Source organism: Sus scrofa, chromosome 8, assembly GCF_000003025.6.
Source record: "Sus scrofa isolate TJ Tabasco breed Duroc chromosome 8, Sscrofa11.1, whole genome shotgun sequence".
Taxonomy (NCBI): domain Eukaryota; kingdom Metazoa; phylum Chordata; class Mammalia; order Artiodactyla; family Suidae; genus Sus; species Sus scrofa.
In genome coordinates this window covers 82114773-82133322 of record NC_010450.4, presented here as the reverse complement: position 1 = coordinate 82133322, position 18550 = coordinate 82114773, and the positions used below count along the sequence as shown (strand labels likewise).

Sequence of the window (18550 nt, the reverse complement as noted above, 5' to 3'; positions counted from 1 at the left end):
CAATTCTCAAACTTTCATCTCATAAAAGACATTTTCATGTTGTAATATCATTATAAAAATAAGTGTTACACAACCATACTAACCAACTCTTAGATTCAGACCCTGTAGTAAATTCTAATGTCTATTCTAAATTTAGTTTTTATTTTTATAATTTTTTTTTATTTTTGTCTTTTTGTCTTTTTAGGGCCGCACCCGCGGCATATGGAGATTCCCAGGCTAGGGGTCCAATTGGAGCTGCAGCCGCCAGCCTACGCCAGAGCCACAGCAATGCAGGATCCGAGCCTCATCTGCAACCTACACCACAGCTCACAGCAATGCCGGATCCTTAACCCACTGAGCAAGGCCAGGGACCAAACCCACAACTTCATGGTTCCTAGTTGGATTGGTTAACCAGTGAGCCACAACAGGAACTCCTGTAAATTTGGTTTTTATTAAAATATGTGTTTACTCCCCAGATCATGAAAAGAAGTCTATTCTTAGTTTAGAAGAGAAAATACATTGTATTACAAGGAAATGAAATTATAAGCAGTAAATCTAAGTACTAAGGATAAAAAACATTACTCAGCATTCATACAGAAAATACATTCTGGAGTTCCCATTATGGCACAGCAGAAATGAATCCAACCAGGAACCATGAGGTTGGAGGTTCGATCCCTGGAGTTACAGCTGCCAGCCTACACCACAGCGCACAGCAACGCCGGATCCTTAACCCACTGATTGAGGCCAGGGATCAAACCCCCAACCTCATGGTTCCTAGTCGGATTCATTTCTGCTGCACCACGATGGGAACTCTCTAAGGGAAATTTATTTCGGCCGCCCTTGCAGCGTATGGAAATTCTGGGGCCTGGAATCAAACTCACACTACAGCTGCAACCTAAGCCAGAGCAGTAACAGCACTGGATCTTTAAGCCACTGTGCCACCAGGGAACTCCAAATGTGGTTAGCCTTAAACAACTTCAGACAATTTTTTAAAAATCATTTAATCCTTTTAGAGTTCCCATTGTGGCTCAGTGGTTAACGAACCCGACTAGTATCCATGAGGACATGGGTTCAATCACTAGCCTATCTCAGTGGGTTAAGGATCCGGCACTGCTGTGAGCTGTGGCGAAGGTCACCAGCTGCAGCTCTGATTTGACGCCTAGTCTGGGAACTTCCATATGCCTCAGGTGCGGCCCTAAAAAAAAATTAAATTAAATTAAGAAAATCATTTAATCCTTTTAACAAACATGGTAACATTTTAAATGGGAGAAAAGAGTCTAATAATAATCTATTATTGATTCAATTATCCTACCAAACACAAAACAGAACAAGTGAAAAAATAAATTATTTGTCCCCCTGTGTATCTTTTTCTTTCCCATACATTTAAAAAACACATTAAGACAGGTAACAAGGACCTACGGTATAGCACAGGGTAATCTACTCAGTAGAGCAAAATAACCTATATGGGAAAAGAATCTGAGGAAGAACAGATATATGTATAACTGATTTACTTTGCTGTGCACCTGAAACTAACACAACTTTCTAAGTCAACTATACTCCAATAAAATTCATTTCAAAAAACACAAAATAAAAACGCACAAATAGTATAATCAGCTAGTATCTCTATACATTGGTAAGATATAGAACACAAAAATTAAAGCACCCAATTGACAGCCTAATTATACACACACACATCCTCTAATGTCTTCCATTTTTCTCCCAACAAAAAATAGTCTCTCCTAGAACCTTAAGACTAAGCAAGAGTGTATATTTCCAGATTCTGTTAAAAAAATTCTTTACTGAACTTCCTTGATCACTATCATTTTAAAGAATAATAATAATAATGCTAAAAATGTTTTGATTTTCTTATATCACACATAAGCCCTTTTCTATGTAGTTGCCCCAGAAACAATAATGTCACTGAAGATGCCCCATTAAAAGTGGACCCTTCAAAATATTTAAACATACCCTTTTAAAAGCCATTCATTGATGGGTGTGATTGACAAAAGCTGAAGAAAAAGCCATATTGCTGCTGGGAAGAATGCAAGTGTAAAGATCTGAATAAAAAGATGCAGTTTTATATGCACCAAAGCACTGGTCAGCTCCTGTGAAAATGAAGGACACAAAATAGCCAAAGTAAGAAAATTATTCTGAAGTGAAACTACTACCACAATAACAGCACATGAATTAGGTGTCTTTTGAGATATAAGTGACAGATAACATTATATTAGTTTTAAATATATAACTTGATGATACACTTTTCCATATATTGCAAAATGATCACATAAGTTTAGTTACTATTCGTCAATTTGGAGTTATTTCATAGCTAAAATTTTTACCTATAAGCACATGCTTAAGAGACAGACGTGAAGAAAAAAAGTTGTTCATGATAATTATAAAGTATTTTTATATGAAGTTTCTGAAACATTCTAATTTCTTTCAAGTACAGTATACCCTAGCAATACAAATTTGTAAAATTGTGGACCAGGACTAAGCTAACTACCTTTATACTAGTACAGAGTTCAGAATTGTTGACAATGTAAACAAACAAGTATGTTTAATCCCTGAAACAATATCTTATTTAAATATGTTAGCAGGACCTAGCATTTTAATTAAACATGATAATTAACCTCTATCCATTATACCAGACCTAGGAAGGCCTCAATTTGGAAGATGTTATTAAATCTACACACAAAGTTATTTTTTAAAATGTTTTTCCCGGTAATATTCTACAATTCAAAAGGGCTTTTTTCCCCCAAAATCTACTTACTAGATCTCTGTATTAACATTTACTGAGGCATTCCCATTGTGGATCAGTGGGTTAAGAACCCAATGTTGTCTCTGTAAGGACGAAGTTTGGATTCCTGGCCTGTTCAGTGGGTTAAGGATCCAGTGTTGCCGCCATCTGCAGTGTAGTTTGTGGCTTGATATGGCTCTATCCAGTATTGCCATGACTGTGGCACAGGTCTGCAGCTGTAGGTATGATTCAACCCATGTCTTGGGGAACTTCCACATGCCATCAGTGCAGCTATTAAAAAAAAAAAAAAAAAAAAAAAAGGACAGAATAGCAGCTCTATGCCATGCTCTGAGCTTGCCACTTTATGTATGTTATCTCATTTAATCCTTACAACCACCCTACTAGGAGGGTGTTAGTGTTCCTATTTTACTGATGAAGAAATTGAGGTTGAAAGTGCAACTTAGCATCAAAGCCATTTCTGGCATGCTCCATGCACGCCCACTGCTTCTGCCATGTCACGCCCCTGCCCCAGGATGGAAAAGATTTGCATGAAACATGACAAACCAAGTACATGTTGTGAGCCTCACAGCTAAAAAAAGGACACTCCTGTAAACTCTGAGATTTCACTAGTTACAAACTAATAAGCATTTACAGTCGAATTTCTTTTTTTTCTTTTTTTCTTTTTTTTAAATTTTTTTAGCCATCCCATGGCATATGGAGTTCCCAGGCCAGGGATCAGACCTGAGCTGCAGTTGCAATCTATGCCAGTTATGGCAACCCCAGAAATTTAACCCACTGTACTGGGCCAGAAATGAAACCTGCGTCCCAGTGCTGCAGAGACACCACCAATCCCATCGCACCACAGTGGGAACTCCTACAGTTGAATTTCTTTGATTTATATGGTTACTTGGTAGAAATAAAACAAATTCAGAAAGTAGAAAACATATAAAACATGCAAGCAGTCATTAAAACACAAAGATACCAAAGATTATGTTTATGGTTATAAACACAGCACTGTAGTATACTCCACCTCTTCTAGTTTGAGTAAATCATGAACTAGCCTCAGAGACATTAGCCAAAGTTCATGATGTAATAAACAATAGGTTAATACAGACTCATTCACTGGTCACCACTTCTGTGATCTGTCTCATCAGCTCCCACTATTCATCTCCCTGTGTGATAACACACAATGGTCCCAGTTTGGTCACAACATGTCCCCAAAGGCATCTATGAAAACTCTGGCAACTATGGAACCCTGGTATAGGGCAACGGGGAAACACTGGGCGGACCAGAAGCCACAATACGTCCATGGATCAAGCTAAAATAAAGGAGCCATCTTTACACTGAATCAGAGGCTTCGCCCCAGAGAAAACTTGAGCACCAGTAGCTTCAAGAATCCTTGAAACCAGAGAGTTCCCACTGTGGTGAAGTGGGTAAAGGATCCAGCATTGCCACAACTGTGGCACAGGTCACAGCTTCAGCTCATATTCAGTCCCTGGACTGGGAACGTCCATACGCTGAGGGTGCAGCCAAAAAAAAAAAAAAAAAATTTATTAAAACTAAGTCTCACTCAATTATACTCAGTGGCACCTATAAATACCAAATAAATTAATGGGTTTTATTTTTTTAAAAATTAAAATAAAATGATGGTGTTTCCGTCATGGCATAGAGGAAACGAATCCGACTAGGAACATACAACATGGGGTTGCAGGTTTGATCCCTGGCCTCACTCAGTGGGTTGGGGATACAGCATTGCCATGAGCTGTCGTGTAGGTTGTAGATGCAGCTAGAATCCCACATTGCTATGGTTGTGGCATAGGCCAGCAGCTGTAGCTCCGATTGGACCCTTAGCCCCAATTGGACCCCTAGCCTGAGAACCTCCATATGCCACAGATGCAGCCCTAAAAAGCAAAAAAATAAATAAATAAACAAAAAATAAAATAATTAGCCAGGACATGGTAACTAAGGCATTTATTTGCATACACTTCTCATAGAAATACAAAATGGTACAACTTTTTTTAAAAGCAACTTCAGAATACATATCAAGGACTATAATACAATTCATATCCTTAGACCCCCAAAATTTTATATCTAGGCATTTCTCCTAAGGATATAAAAAGTGGTTACAAGCATTTGTGTATAGAATTGACGGTTTCAGCATTATCTATAGCAGTAAAATCCAGAAACAACTTACAGGTCCAAAAGTGGGAGAATAACTTAAGGTAGAAATAGAGTGTTTAGAAGCTACTAGAAACTATGTTAAAACCATGTGGATGAGGAGGTAGGAGTACAGGGTCTCTCTCTATTTAACCAAGGGCATAGAGGGAACCCACCTCAACCTAATCAAGGCCATATATGACAAACCCACAGCAAACATCATTCTCAGTGGTGAAAAGCTGAAAGAATTCCTTCTGAGATCAGGAACAAGACAAGGATGCCCCTCTCACCACTACTCTTCAACATTAAGTCCTAGCCATGGCAATCAGAGAAGTAAAAGAAATAAAAGAATCCAAATTGGAAAGGAAGAAGTAAAACTATCACTATTTGCAGATGACATGATACTATACCTAGAGAATTCTAAAGACTCTACCAGAAAACTGTTAGAGCTCATCCATGAATTTGGCAAAGTCACAGAATACAAAGTTAATACATAGAAATCGACTACATTTCTATTCACTAACAAGAAAGATCAGAAAGAGAAATTAGGGAAACAATCCCATTTACCATCGCATCCAAAAGAATAAAATACATAAGAATAAACCTACCTAAAGAGAGAAAAGTTGATTCTGCTTTGACATTTTGACATCGACATTCACATGTAATACAGGTCAAATTCCGTTAAAATAACGTTAAGCAGATACTCCACATACCAGAGCCTCACTAACATCATCAAGAATTACTTAAAATCAGGGCCTCTGAGTGGGACATAGAAATATTTCCATTAAATACCAATTTCCCTCCTAACCCTGATTTGACCTTTATTGGATTCACTTTCTGAGAGTCACTCATAGCTCTGAGCTAGAAATGGGCAGCAAAAGCCTCAGGTTTGGAATTTGCTGTATTTACTTCTAAGCTGATGGAATTTTTTTTTAAATGATCAGCTTAGGAAAATAAGGAAAAACCCTGTGTACTCTGGCCCACTGGGGACCTTTTCCAGGTCCTGAACTTCTCACTCATCTTTGCTTCTGTTCTGGGCCCAGGGCAAGGGACAAGGGTGCAGGGCCCTGTAGCCACAGGCCCCTGGTAGGTACTTGTTTAAATGAGATCTGTCCTGTCACAGTCCATTAAGTAACAAATCCTCTGAAACTGTGGGCTTGAAAATGACAAAATATAAAATATATTTCAAATATGACCTTATTTCATTTCACTACAACAAAATTTCTTTTGTATTCCTGGGTCACTTCACTGTACAGCAGAAATTAACACAACACTGTAAATCAACTGTAATAAAAACAAATAAATTTTTAAAAAATTCTGAGACCATTTCAACAGGTATTTCACAAACTAGAAATCAACAGTTATAAAACTGAATTAAATCCTTTTATCATGAAGTATTAACAAAGAGTCCTTCATAATTTTAATAAATGAACAAATTTTAGAATACATATCATTACATCCCGGTCTAAGTAATATGACAGGAAATGTTCACTGTAAATCAAACTTGCATGGGACCAAAGTAAATGCTTTGGAATGAATTCAAGTTAATCATAACTTACTTGTCTCCTGTGTGCAAAAATGCACTATTCCAGGACCTAATAGGATACAAAAATAGTAGTCCCAGTTGAAATTAATTTAAATTATTAACTAGAAAACAAATAACAAGAAGATGGGTACCTTCTAATTTACACCTGTTTGGTTGCCCAGGAAATTAGCAGGGCTTAGAGATGGTTTAACATTACACAATGATGCAATCTAGGGCATCTTAAGTTAAATGGATCTTGAAAATGACTTAGTGTCGTATTAGTTTGAAAAGAGCCTTTAATGGAAGAAGTAGCTTGGATGGCTACTTAGATACCACGATATAGTACAGATGGAGGCATTTCATCATTAGGTTCAAATTAGCTGGAGGACTCTGAGGGTTTCCTAGGTGCTTACAGAAGAATTAAGTCCTTAGAGAAACACTGCCGGATACAACATTCTTCCTTCTTCAGCTCCTGCATCCCATGAAGTTGGCTGCTTTACAAAACAGCATTAAGTAAGAAGCCAAAGGAAGCAGAGAATCAGATCTTGCCAAATTTGCCCTGGCATAAAGAACAGCTGTAGCCATTAAGTAGCCACCAGGGGACAAGGTTAGAGCAATGTCCCAAGTGGAGGACTTGGGTAAGGCAGCCTCCCCACCAAGAGCACTAGCCAAGGTGGCAGGCAGACCACTGAGGAAGGGGACTCCAGCGCCACAGGGTGGCAAGTATCTTTCTGTATCACTGGGTCCCACATTGGAGAACCAAGAGTAGAACTCAGGTGTCAACAGAAAAAGCCTGCGTCCTCTCAATTACAATTGTTCCATATTAATATAATCTACGAAAACTAGAATTTAACATATTTGGGAAATCCCGTTGCACACCAGTTTTCAAGAGATTAAGTAATTAGTGAGAATATGTCGAATTCTCCAGGCAAAATTTCTCAGACATGACACAGGAATCCCATCTATATGGAAAATGTCCTATTCATAAAATTTATACCAACGTGACAACTACAGAATACATAAATTTAGTAAAACCATGCTTTTCCCATGTTGCTTCAAGGATGATTACAGAAGGCAACTAAATATGGTCTTCATTCAAAGCACACTTAAAAGAAAATGAAGTTAAAATAAATAAAGGCAAGACATAATGCTGAAACAGAACTTTAAAGCCATATCCCAAAAAATCCAAAATCCTTCCATAGTCAGATTTCCCTAGAGACATAGGAATAAGCCCCTTAGAACGACAACTTTAAAAACTCAATGTAATTTTTGCAAAAGCAAATAGGGGGGTTTACTGGTGGCCTAGTGGTTAAGGATCTGACCTTATCACTGTTGTGGCTCAGGTCACTGCTATGGTGCATGTTCAGTCCCTGGCCTGGGAACTTTCACATGCTGAAAGCATGGCCGAAAAAAAGAAGAAGTAAATAGGTGTCTTGTCCCCTTTTTTCATCTATTACAGCTCAAAAGAGAATCATAAATTCTATTCCTGCCTCTCTTGGATGAAAAAATGTCTGGATTCATTTAATTCTAAAAGAATCCCATGTTCAGTGACACCTAGATCAGAGAATAACAGTACTTGTGTGTCTCCATGATAGACTGCAACTTAGTATGAAAAATTTCAGGATTTCTTTTAAAACATTTATTAATATTTAATAGATATACTAGCAAAGATAGCTTTTTTAAAAAAGATAAAACACAAATTTAGTTAAAAATTCTTACATAACATGCATCACTTAAGCGGCATGAATCCTGGAAACCAAACTAAACATCAATAACTCCAGTGTACCACAGCAGGTGCCACTATAGTGGCCACCACAATCTGAGACAGTAGATGCTTGAGTTCAACTGTTATTTTAAAAACACCCTGCAGTCTCCACACTGCCAACTAACTATACAGTGTCCATAATATGTAGGTAGAAAATGCAAGTCTTTTGCTGAAGTTCACGTTCTTTGTGATAGTGAAGCTTTCAGACTGTACATACACACGTCTTTACGAAAAGAATCTGAAATTTCAAAATAGTGAGCACGAATTAAATTTTTCTCCCTGATTTTCAAGGACCCCATTTTCAAGGTGACAGTACCTCTGTATTTAACGATAGTCCACTGTTAAAGAATATTGTTGCAACAGCAATGTAGGAGACAGTTATTTCTGGCTTCAGTGGTCCTAAAGAGAGAGAAATGAGTAACTGTTAGGTAAGAAGTGCCAGTGGATAACTTGATATGAAAGAAGAATCCATTGGAGGAGAACAAATAATACTTTAAATCTTGATGTCACCCCTGGAGTTCCTGTTGTGGCTCAGTGGTTAACGAATCCGACTAGGAACCATGAGGTTGCAGGTTCGATCCCTGGCCTTGCTCAGTGGGTTAAGGATCTGGCGTTGCCATGAGCTGTGGTGTAGGTCGCAGATGCGACTGGGATCCCGCGTTGCTGCGGCTCTGGCGTAGGCTGGTGGCTACAGCTCTGATTGGACCCCTAGCCTGGGAACCTCCATATGCCACGGGAGTGGCCCTAGAAAAGGCAAAACAACAACAAAAATCTTGACGTCACCCCCAATACACTAATGTTCTCTCTAATAGACTAATGTCTTGACAAGAATTAAGTGTTTGCTGGGATGCGGTCTAACTCCTTGAGGATTTTCCAGAGGGTGAGAACCATGGCTGTCTAGTTCACCACAGTATCCTCAGATCAGAAGTCTGAAAGTAAACACTGCTTGGAGTTCCCGATGTGGCGCAGTGGGTTAATGATCCAGCTTGTCTCTGTCGAGGCCTTGGGTTTGATCCCTGGCCCCACACAGTGGGTTAAGGCCCAGCACAGTGGGTTAGGGAGCCAGCATTGCTGCAGCTGTGGTGTAGGTCATAGCTCTCACTGGGATTTGATTCCTGGCCCAGGAACTTCCATAAGCCATGGGTGTGGCCAAAAAATAAACAAACAAAACAAACAAACACTGCTCTTACACGGGGAGAGCAGAAGCATCCTTCAATATCAGGTCCTAGCTCTCGTGGCACAGTGGTTAACGAATCCAACTAGGAACCATGAGGTTGTGGGTTCAATCCCTGGCCTTGCTCAGTGGGTTAAGGATCCGGCGTTGCCATGAGCTGTGGTGTAGGTTGCAGACGCAGCTCAGATCCCACGCATTGCTGCGGCTCTGGCATAGGCTGGCGGCTACAGCTCGGATTCGACCCCTAGCCTGGGAACCTCCGTATGCCACGGGAGCAGCTCAAGAAATGGCAAAAAGACAAAAAAAAAAAAAAAAAAAAAAAAAAAAAAAAAAAAAAAAAAAAATCAGGTCCTAATTTTATCTGCCAGAGTATCAGTACTTATAGAACATCGAAATTCCCCACACCAAAAAAAGAATCAGTGGAAGAAATTCCTTTCTCTTTAGAAAATAATATTTTATTTCTCCTAGGAATCCAGAAGTCAAAGTTTATATTCATGCACACATTCAGATCTTTCCAAGAGCATGCAGTCTATAAATATTTATTGAGCACTTACTATGCGAATGAGGTAATGTATATATAGTAGCAAGTACTTAACAAAATGTTAAGATTGTAATTTTTATTAAATTGTGCCAGGCCCTGGGCATACCATAGTGACCCAGACAGGCCCGATCTCTGGAAAATCCTCTCTGGAGATAGGCTAGCATTGAGGCAGGAGATAGATGGATCCCAGGCTGAGCAACTGGAATTTGTCCCCTGTGGACAGAAACTTCAAGATAAAGATTATGGCAGGAGCAAGGAGGAGCTGTGTCCTGCTTGAATGAAAGAGACCACATATTTCTCATTCTTGAGGTCAAGGAGACCTCCCGAATTACATGTGCACAGAAAGCGTCCTCAAGGGTCAGAGAAAGGAGAGGTGCCAGACCATAGTATATCTTGTCAGCTTGCCAGAAACCCCTATGCTAGAATCCACCTTGGCAAAATGATGTGCACATGCACAGGGGAGCACCCTGAGTCAGACTAAATATGGACTCAAGGCTAATCAAAACAAGATGATTGCTCAGAGGAAGCCTGGAAGGATGGCCCCCCATACAAGCGATTTAAACGACCTCTAAAGGACACACATTACTCTATTGCTCTTTCTGTCAGTCTGTCTGCCCCTCTCTCTCTTTCTCCCCTCCTCCTCCCCAGCCTGACCATGCTTTCTCTGCAGAGATCTTCTCTCTGAATAAACACTTTATTTGCCTCATGACTCTCAGTCTATTAGCTGGATTTCTTCTCCAAAGGGACAAGGATTGGTGACCTACATCCAGACTGCTGACCCTTGTGGTCTAGTGGTTAGAGTTCAGTGCTCTCACCCCACAGCACCACCCCAGATGTGTTAACACTGTGGTACAACAGGGGCAATCTTAATACTTTATTTTTTTTGCGTTTTGGTGGTCCTCCATTAGCATATGGAGGTTCCCAGGGTAGGGGTCAAATCGGAGCTCCAGCTGCCAGCTGTAACTAGGGAACTAGGGATCCAAGCCACGTCTGTGACCCACACCACAGCTCCTGGCAACAACAGATCCTTAACCCACTGAGCGAGGCCAGGGATCCAACCCTTGTCCTCATGGTTACTAGTTGGGTTCGTTACCGCTGAGCCACCGCAGGAACTACTCCTAATACTTATTTTTGTAGCCTATACACAATTGGCTTGAAGACCTAATGCGGTAACCAAAGAACAACATTCTTTTAAAAGATGTGGTTCTGAGAAGGTACCATTTAATTCCTGGACACCAGCAGTTCTCCAACAATAGCAGTTTTGTCACTCCACAGACATTTGGCAGTGTTTGGAAACTTTTTTTTTTTGGTTGTTATAACTTTTTTTTTTTTTAATGTGTTACTGGAATCTAGTAAAGATCAAGGATTCTGCTAAACACACTGGAAAGCACAGCCCTCCCACAGCAAAGAATTATGTCTGAAATGTTGAGAGTGCTGGCGTTGAGGAACCCTGGCATGCACCTTTTTTTAAATTTTATTTTATTTTATTTTTTGTCTTTTTAGGGCCGCACCTGAGGCACATGGAGGTTCCCAGGCTAGGGGTCAAATAGGAGCTACAGCTGCCGGCCTACACCGCAGCCACAGCAACACCAGATCGAGCTGTGTCTTCGACTTACACCACAGCTCACCGCAATGCCGGATCCTTAATCCGCTGAGTGAGGCCAGGGATCAAACCAGCATCCTCATGGATACTGGTCAGAGTCATTTCCACTAAGCCACAACAAGCCATTTTAAAATCTGAGACCATCGCATATTTGACATTCTATTCAGCCCTCTTATGCTGATTGAATAGTGTCCCCCCAGATTCATGTTTACCTAGAACCTATAACTGTGACCTCATTTGGAAACTGGGTCTTTGCAGATGTAATCAAATTCAGATGAGGTCTTACTGAATTAGGTTGAACCATAATCTAGTGACTTTTATTTTTATTTTTATTTTTTATTTTTTTTTTTTGGCTATACCCACAGCATGTGGAAGTTCTGGGCCAGGGACTGGCATTCTTGTAAGTTGAGGGAAATTTGTACACAGAGGGAAGATGGCCACGTGAAGACAGAGGCAAGGACGGGCATTATGTTAGCATGAGCCAAAATCACCAAGGAGAGCTGGCAACCAGCACAAGCCAGAGGAAGCAAGGAAGGATTCTTCCCTAGAGCACTTGGTGGGAGCATGGCCCTGACAACATTTCTGAATTCTAGCCTCCAGAGTAATTTCTGGAAGATAAATTTCTGTTATCTTGTTTTTGGGGCATGGTTTTGGCCCACCCCATGTCATATGGAGTTTCCAGGCAGGGATCAGATCCGAGCTGCAGAGGCAACCTACACTGCAGCTATGGCAACACCAGATCCTTTAACCCAATGTGCTGGCCTGGGGACCCAAGCTGTATCCTGGCGCTGCAGAGACACTGCCAATCCCATTACACCACAGTGGGAAGGCCAAAATGTCTGTGGTTTAAGCCACCCAGTTGGTGGTCCTTTGTTGTAGCAGCCCCAGGAAATGAATACACTCTCTCAAGCACAACAAGGGGACCACAATTGCGCTTCCTCTATTCCCTGTGACTCTCCAGCAGACCTACAGGTACTGCTCAACAATTAAGACCAAGCTCAGGAAAAATCCCCATTCAGTCAGTCAACATTTATTGAGCAACTACACTGCTATATTTTACACATCTGTAGTACAACAGTGACTAAAGAAACTAAGATTTCCTCAAAATTATAATACAGTCTTTTATATACCTGGCATTTAGACAAATGACTTTGCTGAGATTTGAGAAAAGGGAGCAAAAGGAAGAAGGCAAGGGAAAGGCACTATACTTTAGGGCAGTGAAAGCGGTTCAAAAACTTAAAAGAAGTACATTTTTTCCCCCATACTTGTGAGTGAATCTGTCTCAGTCGCTCACATTTAGAAATAGTATTTCTTCAAAAACTGAGGAAGGTGATTCAGGAGCAGATTTGAAAGTCAAGGAATTGGGCTTGTGTTGGAAATAAATGCCTTCGAGGAATTTTTAATATCCTGTTTGGCTTTTTCTAAAACTCATATCATTTTTCTTTCCTTCCAACCCTCTGCTTTTTGTAACCCTAATATTGTCAACTGCTTCTGTCCACAGCGGTGGCCCAAACTTTCTGTATAGGACAGGCTGGAGTTGGCAGTATATTTGCAAGTGAGATGTTCAAAAATGCATCTCCATAGCAAGACTGGGCATTGACCTAGACCACATGTTTCTCTGGGGCAGCTAAAGCACCTACTTTAGTTAGCCAACAAGTGTATTTTTTAAAAAGCTAACTCTTCCCACACCCCATGCACATATTTATAAATACACACGATAAATATTAACTAATTGGCAGAATTCATTGGAATGACTCCTTACTTTGTCCCAGAGACAGGCTATACTGCTTTTTGTATTAGATGCACATCTAAATAACTCTAACCCGCAAAAGGACCTGGTGAGGCCATTCTAGGGCTACCTACTATGTACCGCTTAAAAGGGAAGGAGGAATTAATTCTGATCTGGAGAAACCTAAGGCCTCTTTGAGACAGATGTTAATAGATAGGCCAGGGTGTGAATGCGGAACTAGAAGCAGGAAGGGCTGAAAAAGTTAGTAAATATTGGCACAGAGGTGAGAGTTGAAACTATGCTGTGAAAATGATACTTGGCCTCTCTACAAGGTAAGGATTATATACTCTAAGTCACGAAAATAACCAGATTCAGATCTTGAGATGGCTATAAAGAACAAATATAAGTTTTAACTTTTCCTTAAATCAAAACAAACGAACGAAATTATCAGTGAAAATGGGATGGGGTAGCAACATCAAAAGAAAAACTATGGAGTTCCCACTGTGGTGCAAGGGAGTCAGCAGAGTCTCTGGAGGACTAGGAACAACCAATTGAAAAATGGGCAAAAGACCTGAACAGTCATTTCTCCAAAGAAGATATACAGATGACCAACAGGCACAGGGAAAAAGGTGGGTTAAAGGATCTGGTATTGCTGCAGCTACAGCATAGGTCGAAACTGCAGGTCAGATCTGATCCCTGACTCAGAAACTCCATAAGCCGTGGGTCGGCCAGAAGAGAAAATAAACCAAAAGAAAAAGAAAAATTGGCCATTAAAAAAATGAAGCAGGCACTCCTGTTGTGGCTCAGCAGAAACAAATCTGACTAGCATCCATGAGGATCCAGGTTCGATCCCTGGCCTCGCTCAGTGGGTAAAGGATCTGGTGTTGCCATGAGTTGTGGTGTGGCTTGGGTCTGGCCTTCTTGTGGCTGTGGCATAGGCCAGCAGCAACAGCTCTGATATGACCCCTAGCCTGAAACCTCCATATGTCTCAGGTGTGGCCTTAAAAAGACCAAAAAAAAAAAAAAAAAAAAAAAAAAAGGAGCAATTTTGAGACTTGAAACCCATGGTTTTTAACGTGGGGTTAGGAGGGAGAAAATGATGTAGAGAGTTCCCTTGTGGCTCAGCAGGTTAAGAATCTGGCATTGTCACTGATGTGGGTCTGGTTACAGCTAGGGCTCAGGTTTGATCCCTGTCCAGGAACTTCCACATGCCATGGGCAAAGCCAAGAGTGCTTAAGACAGTTCTGAAGAGCAGAAGAGGATAGACACATTTTCAGCAACCACTTTTCTCCCTGGCTCTAGATTTTTGTTGTTTTAACTAATGGAGTGAAAGTGCTGTTTGTTACTATTAGGACGTTTGCTTTTATTTAAGAAGTTTTATAGGTGGGAAGGTCATTTGAAGTATCAAGAACTTAGCCTAAGTAAGAAACCTCAAGCATTTGTTTGTTTAACGTTTTTTCTAGAAAAAGTAACTTTTACACAAGGGCAGCTCTCAAAGAAATCATACGAATACATTGTTGTCTAATATTAGCTGATTTTGCTCTACTCTTTTTGGGCTAAAAATCAGGGCATGGGGGAGTTCCCATTATGGCGCAGAAGAAACGAATACGACTAGGAAACATGAGGACACAGGTTTGATCCCTGGACTTGCTCTGTGGTTTAAGGATCCGGCGTTGCTGTGAGCTGTGGTGTGAGTAGCAGACATGGCTCGGATCTGTTGTTGCTGTGACTGTGGTGTAAGCCAGCAGCTGTGGCTCCGATTAGACCCCTAGCCTGGGAACATTCATATGCCTTGGGTGTGGTCCTAAAAAGACCCCCCCACACCCCCAAAAAAACAAAAATCAGGGCATGGGAAACGTTTTTATTAGCGAGCCTTTCTTTACAATGGTTGTTCATTGTTAATAATTTTTGCCAAGAACATCTGGATGAATGTTGCAAGCGCTATGAAGGAAGGGGGAGTTCTGGTCCCTAGTCCTACCTCTTCCCTAAGCTATCTAACTTGACCTAGTGTGAGTCATCCGACTTCAGGTCTCAATATCTTCAAGAGTAAGAGATGCATGTTGGCTTAAAATAATTTAATGTTACCTCTCTCTCTCTCTCTCTCTTTTTTTTTTCTTTTTTTTTTGCTTTTTTAGGGCTGTACCCATGGCTGTCAAATCCAAGCTACGGCTGCCAGCCTACACCATTGCCACAGCAATGTCAGATCCAAGCCGTGTCTGTGACCTACACCACAGCCCATGGCAACGCTGGATCCTTAACCCACTAAGAGAGGCCAGGGATCGAACCCACAACCTCATGGTTCCTAGTCAGATTCATTTCCGATGTACCATGACAGGAACTCCTCCCTCTGAGCTCTTAAGAGTCTCCTTTTTTTTTTTTTTTTTTTTTTTTCGGTCTTTTCAGGGTCGCACCCATGGTATATGGAGGTTCCCAGGCTAGGGGCAGAATCAGAGCTGTAGTGGCCAGCCTGCAACACAGCCACAGCAGTGCCAGATCTGAGCCATGTCTGTGACCTACACCACAGCTCATGGCAACACCAGATTCTTAACACACTGAGCCAGGCCAGGGATCTAACCTGCATTCTCATGGATGAGAATCTGAGAGCCACGATGGCTGAGCCACGATGGGAACTCCAAGATTCTCCTCTTTTATAATTAAACAAAGAAAGGAATCATCCTGGATGAACAGCCTAAGGACTAGTGAACAGGAAAAGAATATTTCTAAGATACAATAACTACCAAAACTTCAAGAAGCAGAGTCTGGGGGAACAGATAAGATTACAGAATCCATCTGACACAGGCTGGGGTCCAGGGGAGCCCTAGGGAAATGATTCAGCATTCAACAACTCTCCTTCCCACTGAGCAGCCAGGGACTGTTAAGGTAAAAGGTATTTTACCAAACCTAGTCTCTGCAGATCTAAACTTGAAGCTCACACATCACCTGTAATTTCAGCCTAATTACTGCCTAATTCAGCCTGAGCAAATAAGAGCTCTAACTCGAGAATCTATAAAGTTTGCAACGGGAGCTAGTGAAATGTGCGTTCCAGATCACCACAAAAAGTCTCTCTTACATTAATTCTTACTACCTGGTTAGCCACAGGAACAGGGGAACTCATTTGACACAAACTGAATAGCAACATTCACAAGTTTTCCAAAGACTCCCAGAGAAGCCACGTCAAAGAAGAAACTGGTAACTTCAGAGAGGTAAGTAACCATCACAGATCGATTTACTCTCAAGGTTACAAACCCTATACATTTTGGACTAAGTTGATTATAAAAGAAAAGAGCATAAAATGAACAAAAAAAGTTTGAGTCCCCACAATCTTTGTTCAAAATATTCCTTTTATTTATTTATTTATTTATTTATTTATTATTATTATTATCTTGTCTTTTTGCCTTTTTTAGGGCCGCTCCTGCAGCATATGGAGGTTCCCAGGCTAGGGGTCCAATCGGAGCTGTAGCTGCCGGCCTTCGCCAGAGCCACAGCAACGCGGGATCCGAGCCACGTCTGAGGCCTACACTCACAGCTCACGCCAGATCCTCAACCCACTGAGCAAGGCCAGGGATCAAACCCGCAACCTCATGGTTCCTAGTCAGATTCGTTAACCACTGCGCCACGACAGGAACTCCCAAAATATTCCTTTTAAATATTCCCTGGATCTCTGTCTAAATGGAGGTATAGAGGGTAGAAGGAACCACTGTTCTCCTGAGAGATCATTTCATTCACTTCCATCTTGTTTGAACAAAAAGGTAGAAGTAACTTCAAATATCCTCCTGAGCAAGTGCATTAAAAAAATGTATGTGTTCGCTTCCGTCCCTGTTGGTCCGTGATATTTGACTAAAGTACAAAACCTGTCAATAAGTGTGAAAACCACCAAACAAGGTCCAAAAGGCAATGAACTGAAGGGATTCAATTAATGTTTATGAAAAGTGGGACTTGATCGTCTAAGGGATAGGGGGTGGGACTGGCCTGAAAGGCTAAGGTTATTTCCAAGTCATTTGCACCAATGCCCATCCACGCATTACAAAGCTCCCACTCTTCAGAGATCTGAGTATGATTTTAGCCTGCCTACATTTCCTTGCCAAAATACACACGCCACTGGTCTAACACAGCCTAAATCTGTGAGACTGCTAAGTGTAGCCACTGAGTCCCGGCAGCGCACGGAAGCAGTGAGTGCAACGTGTCACTAGGCTTGGGAGTTTGTGGAGCGGCAGCAACTGCAGCAAATCATCACTCTCCAACATGTGGGCCACCAAATCTGGGTTGGAGGAAGAAGAGGTGCCCCTTTTTTTCTTCCTCCACTCTTTTTTTAAAGTGGGGGATGGGGGGAGGGAAACGGACGTGGTAATGGTGTCCACCCCAAGATAGATAAGGAATCCCTGGCAACCTAGCGTCCCCTGGGATAGGATGCTACTTTGAAGGCAAGAGGGTAAGTTTCATTCTCACTCCTTGACACGAAGGATACTCACTGATTGTTCGCGGAAAAGGCAACCTGCGTTCAAATCCCCATGGCCCATCCTAGTTATAAAATCCTCTCTGGGGTTGGCAAATGGAAAAATCAGCAAAAGGACCAAAGGACACCCTGGTTGGTCGGTGCCCCTAAGAGAGAGGCAGACACTCCCCCATTCCGGTCTCCCCTTCTTCCCAAGACTCACATATTAGTTCCGAGATGGGAATCGCGGTGGAGCACGAAAAGGTTCAGCACTTACCCCCATTCACCCCTATGGACGGCTCCAGCTTTGCTCCGGCGATGGCCAATACTATTCCAATCATGAACCATTCTTTCCTTATTCTCTCCAGCAGCCTCATGTTTGTTAGGGTGGGTGGGTTTTGTTTATTTGTTTGGCTTTTTTTCTTTTTAAGCTGCGATTGCTTAATCTCCGGGGCGTCTCCACACTTTCCACGGTCCCACCTGACATGCAGTAGAGCAAGTCAAATTGATACTTGTAAATTAAAGACCAGTGGGTTGCTCCGGCGGCTCAGAGGAGGGCTGGGAGTAGTAGTATCCAGTGACAGGAAAGTCTCACTGAGCGCCGCCATCACTACCGTAAGCCTCCTAATAGAGGCGCACAAACCCCCCCCCCCCCCAGCCGCTCTTGGCCGCGGCTTCCAAGTGCAAAAGCTCTGAAGCAGACACTTGAGCCGGGCCGGCCACGCAGGTAGTTGGAGACGAGAAGCTGGCCGCCGGGTAGGGCTGACAGACTCACCACCAATAAGGCCTGCAGAACCGTAGAGATGACGGGGGCGGGGAGCGGCATGAGAAGCCACAGCCACCTAGCTCTATTAAGAGTCCCGCTACAACAAATCTTTAGCACAGCCGCCAGCACCTCTGGAACACAT

General features: G+C 41.8%; 1 protein-coding gene across 4 annotated transcripts in view; it reads right to left on the bottom strand.

The window, feature by feature from the left end:
- SLC10A7 (solute carrier family 10 member 7) overlaps nucleotides 1–18266 on the bottom strand; it is a 240604-nt gene extending 222338 nt beyond the window's left edge. Inside the window, exons 1-3 of one of the 4 annotated variants that reach the window (XM_021100285.1) lie at nucleotides 17920–18266; nucleotides 8480–8562; nucleotides 1948–2084 (exon numbers count right to left, since the gene is read on the bottom strand). In XM_021100285.1, the coding sequence (XP_020955944.1) occupies nucleotides 1948–2084; nucleotides 8480–8562; nucleotides 17920–18019 (320 nt within the window). In that variant the 5' untranslated portion in view covers nucleotides 18020–18266. The remainder of the gene's footprint in view (nucleotides 1–1947; nucleotides 2085–8479; nucleotides 8563–17919) is intronic. The other 3 variants (XM_021100286.1, NM_001137640.1, XM_021100287.1) reach the window with 3 other exon arrangements.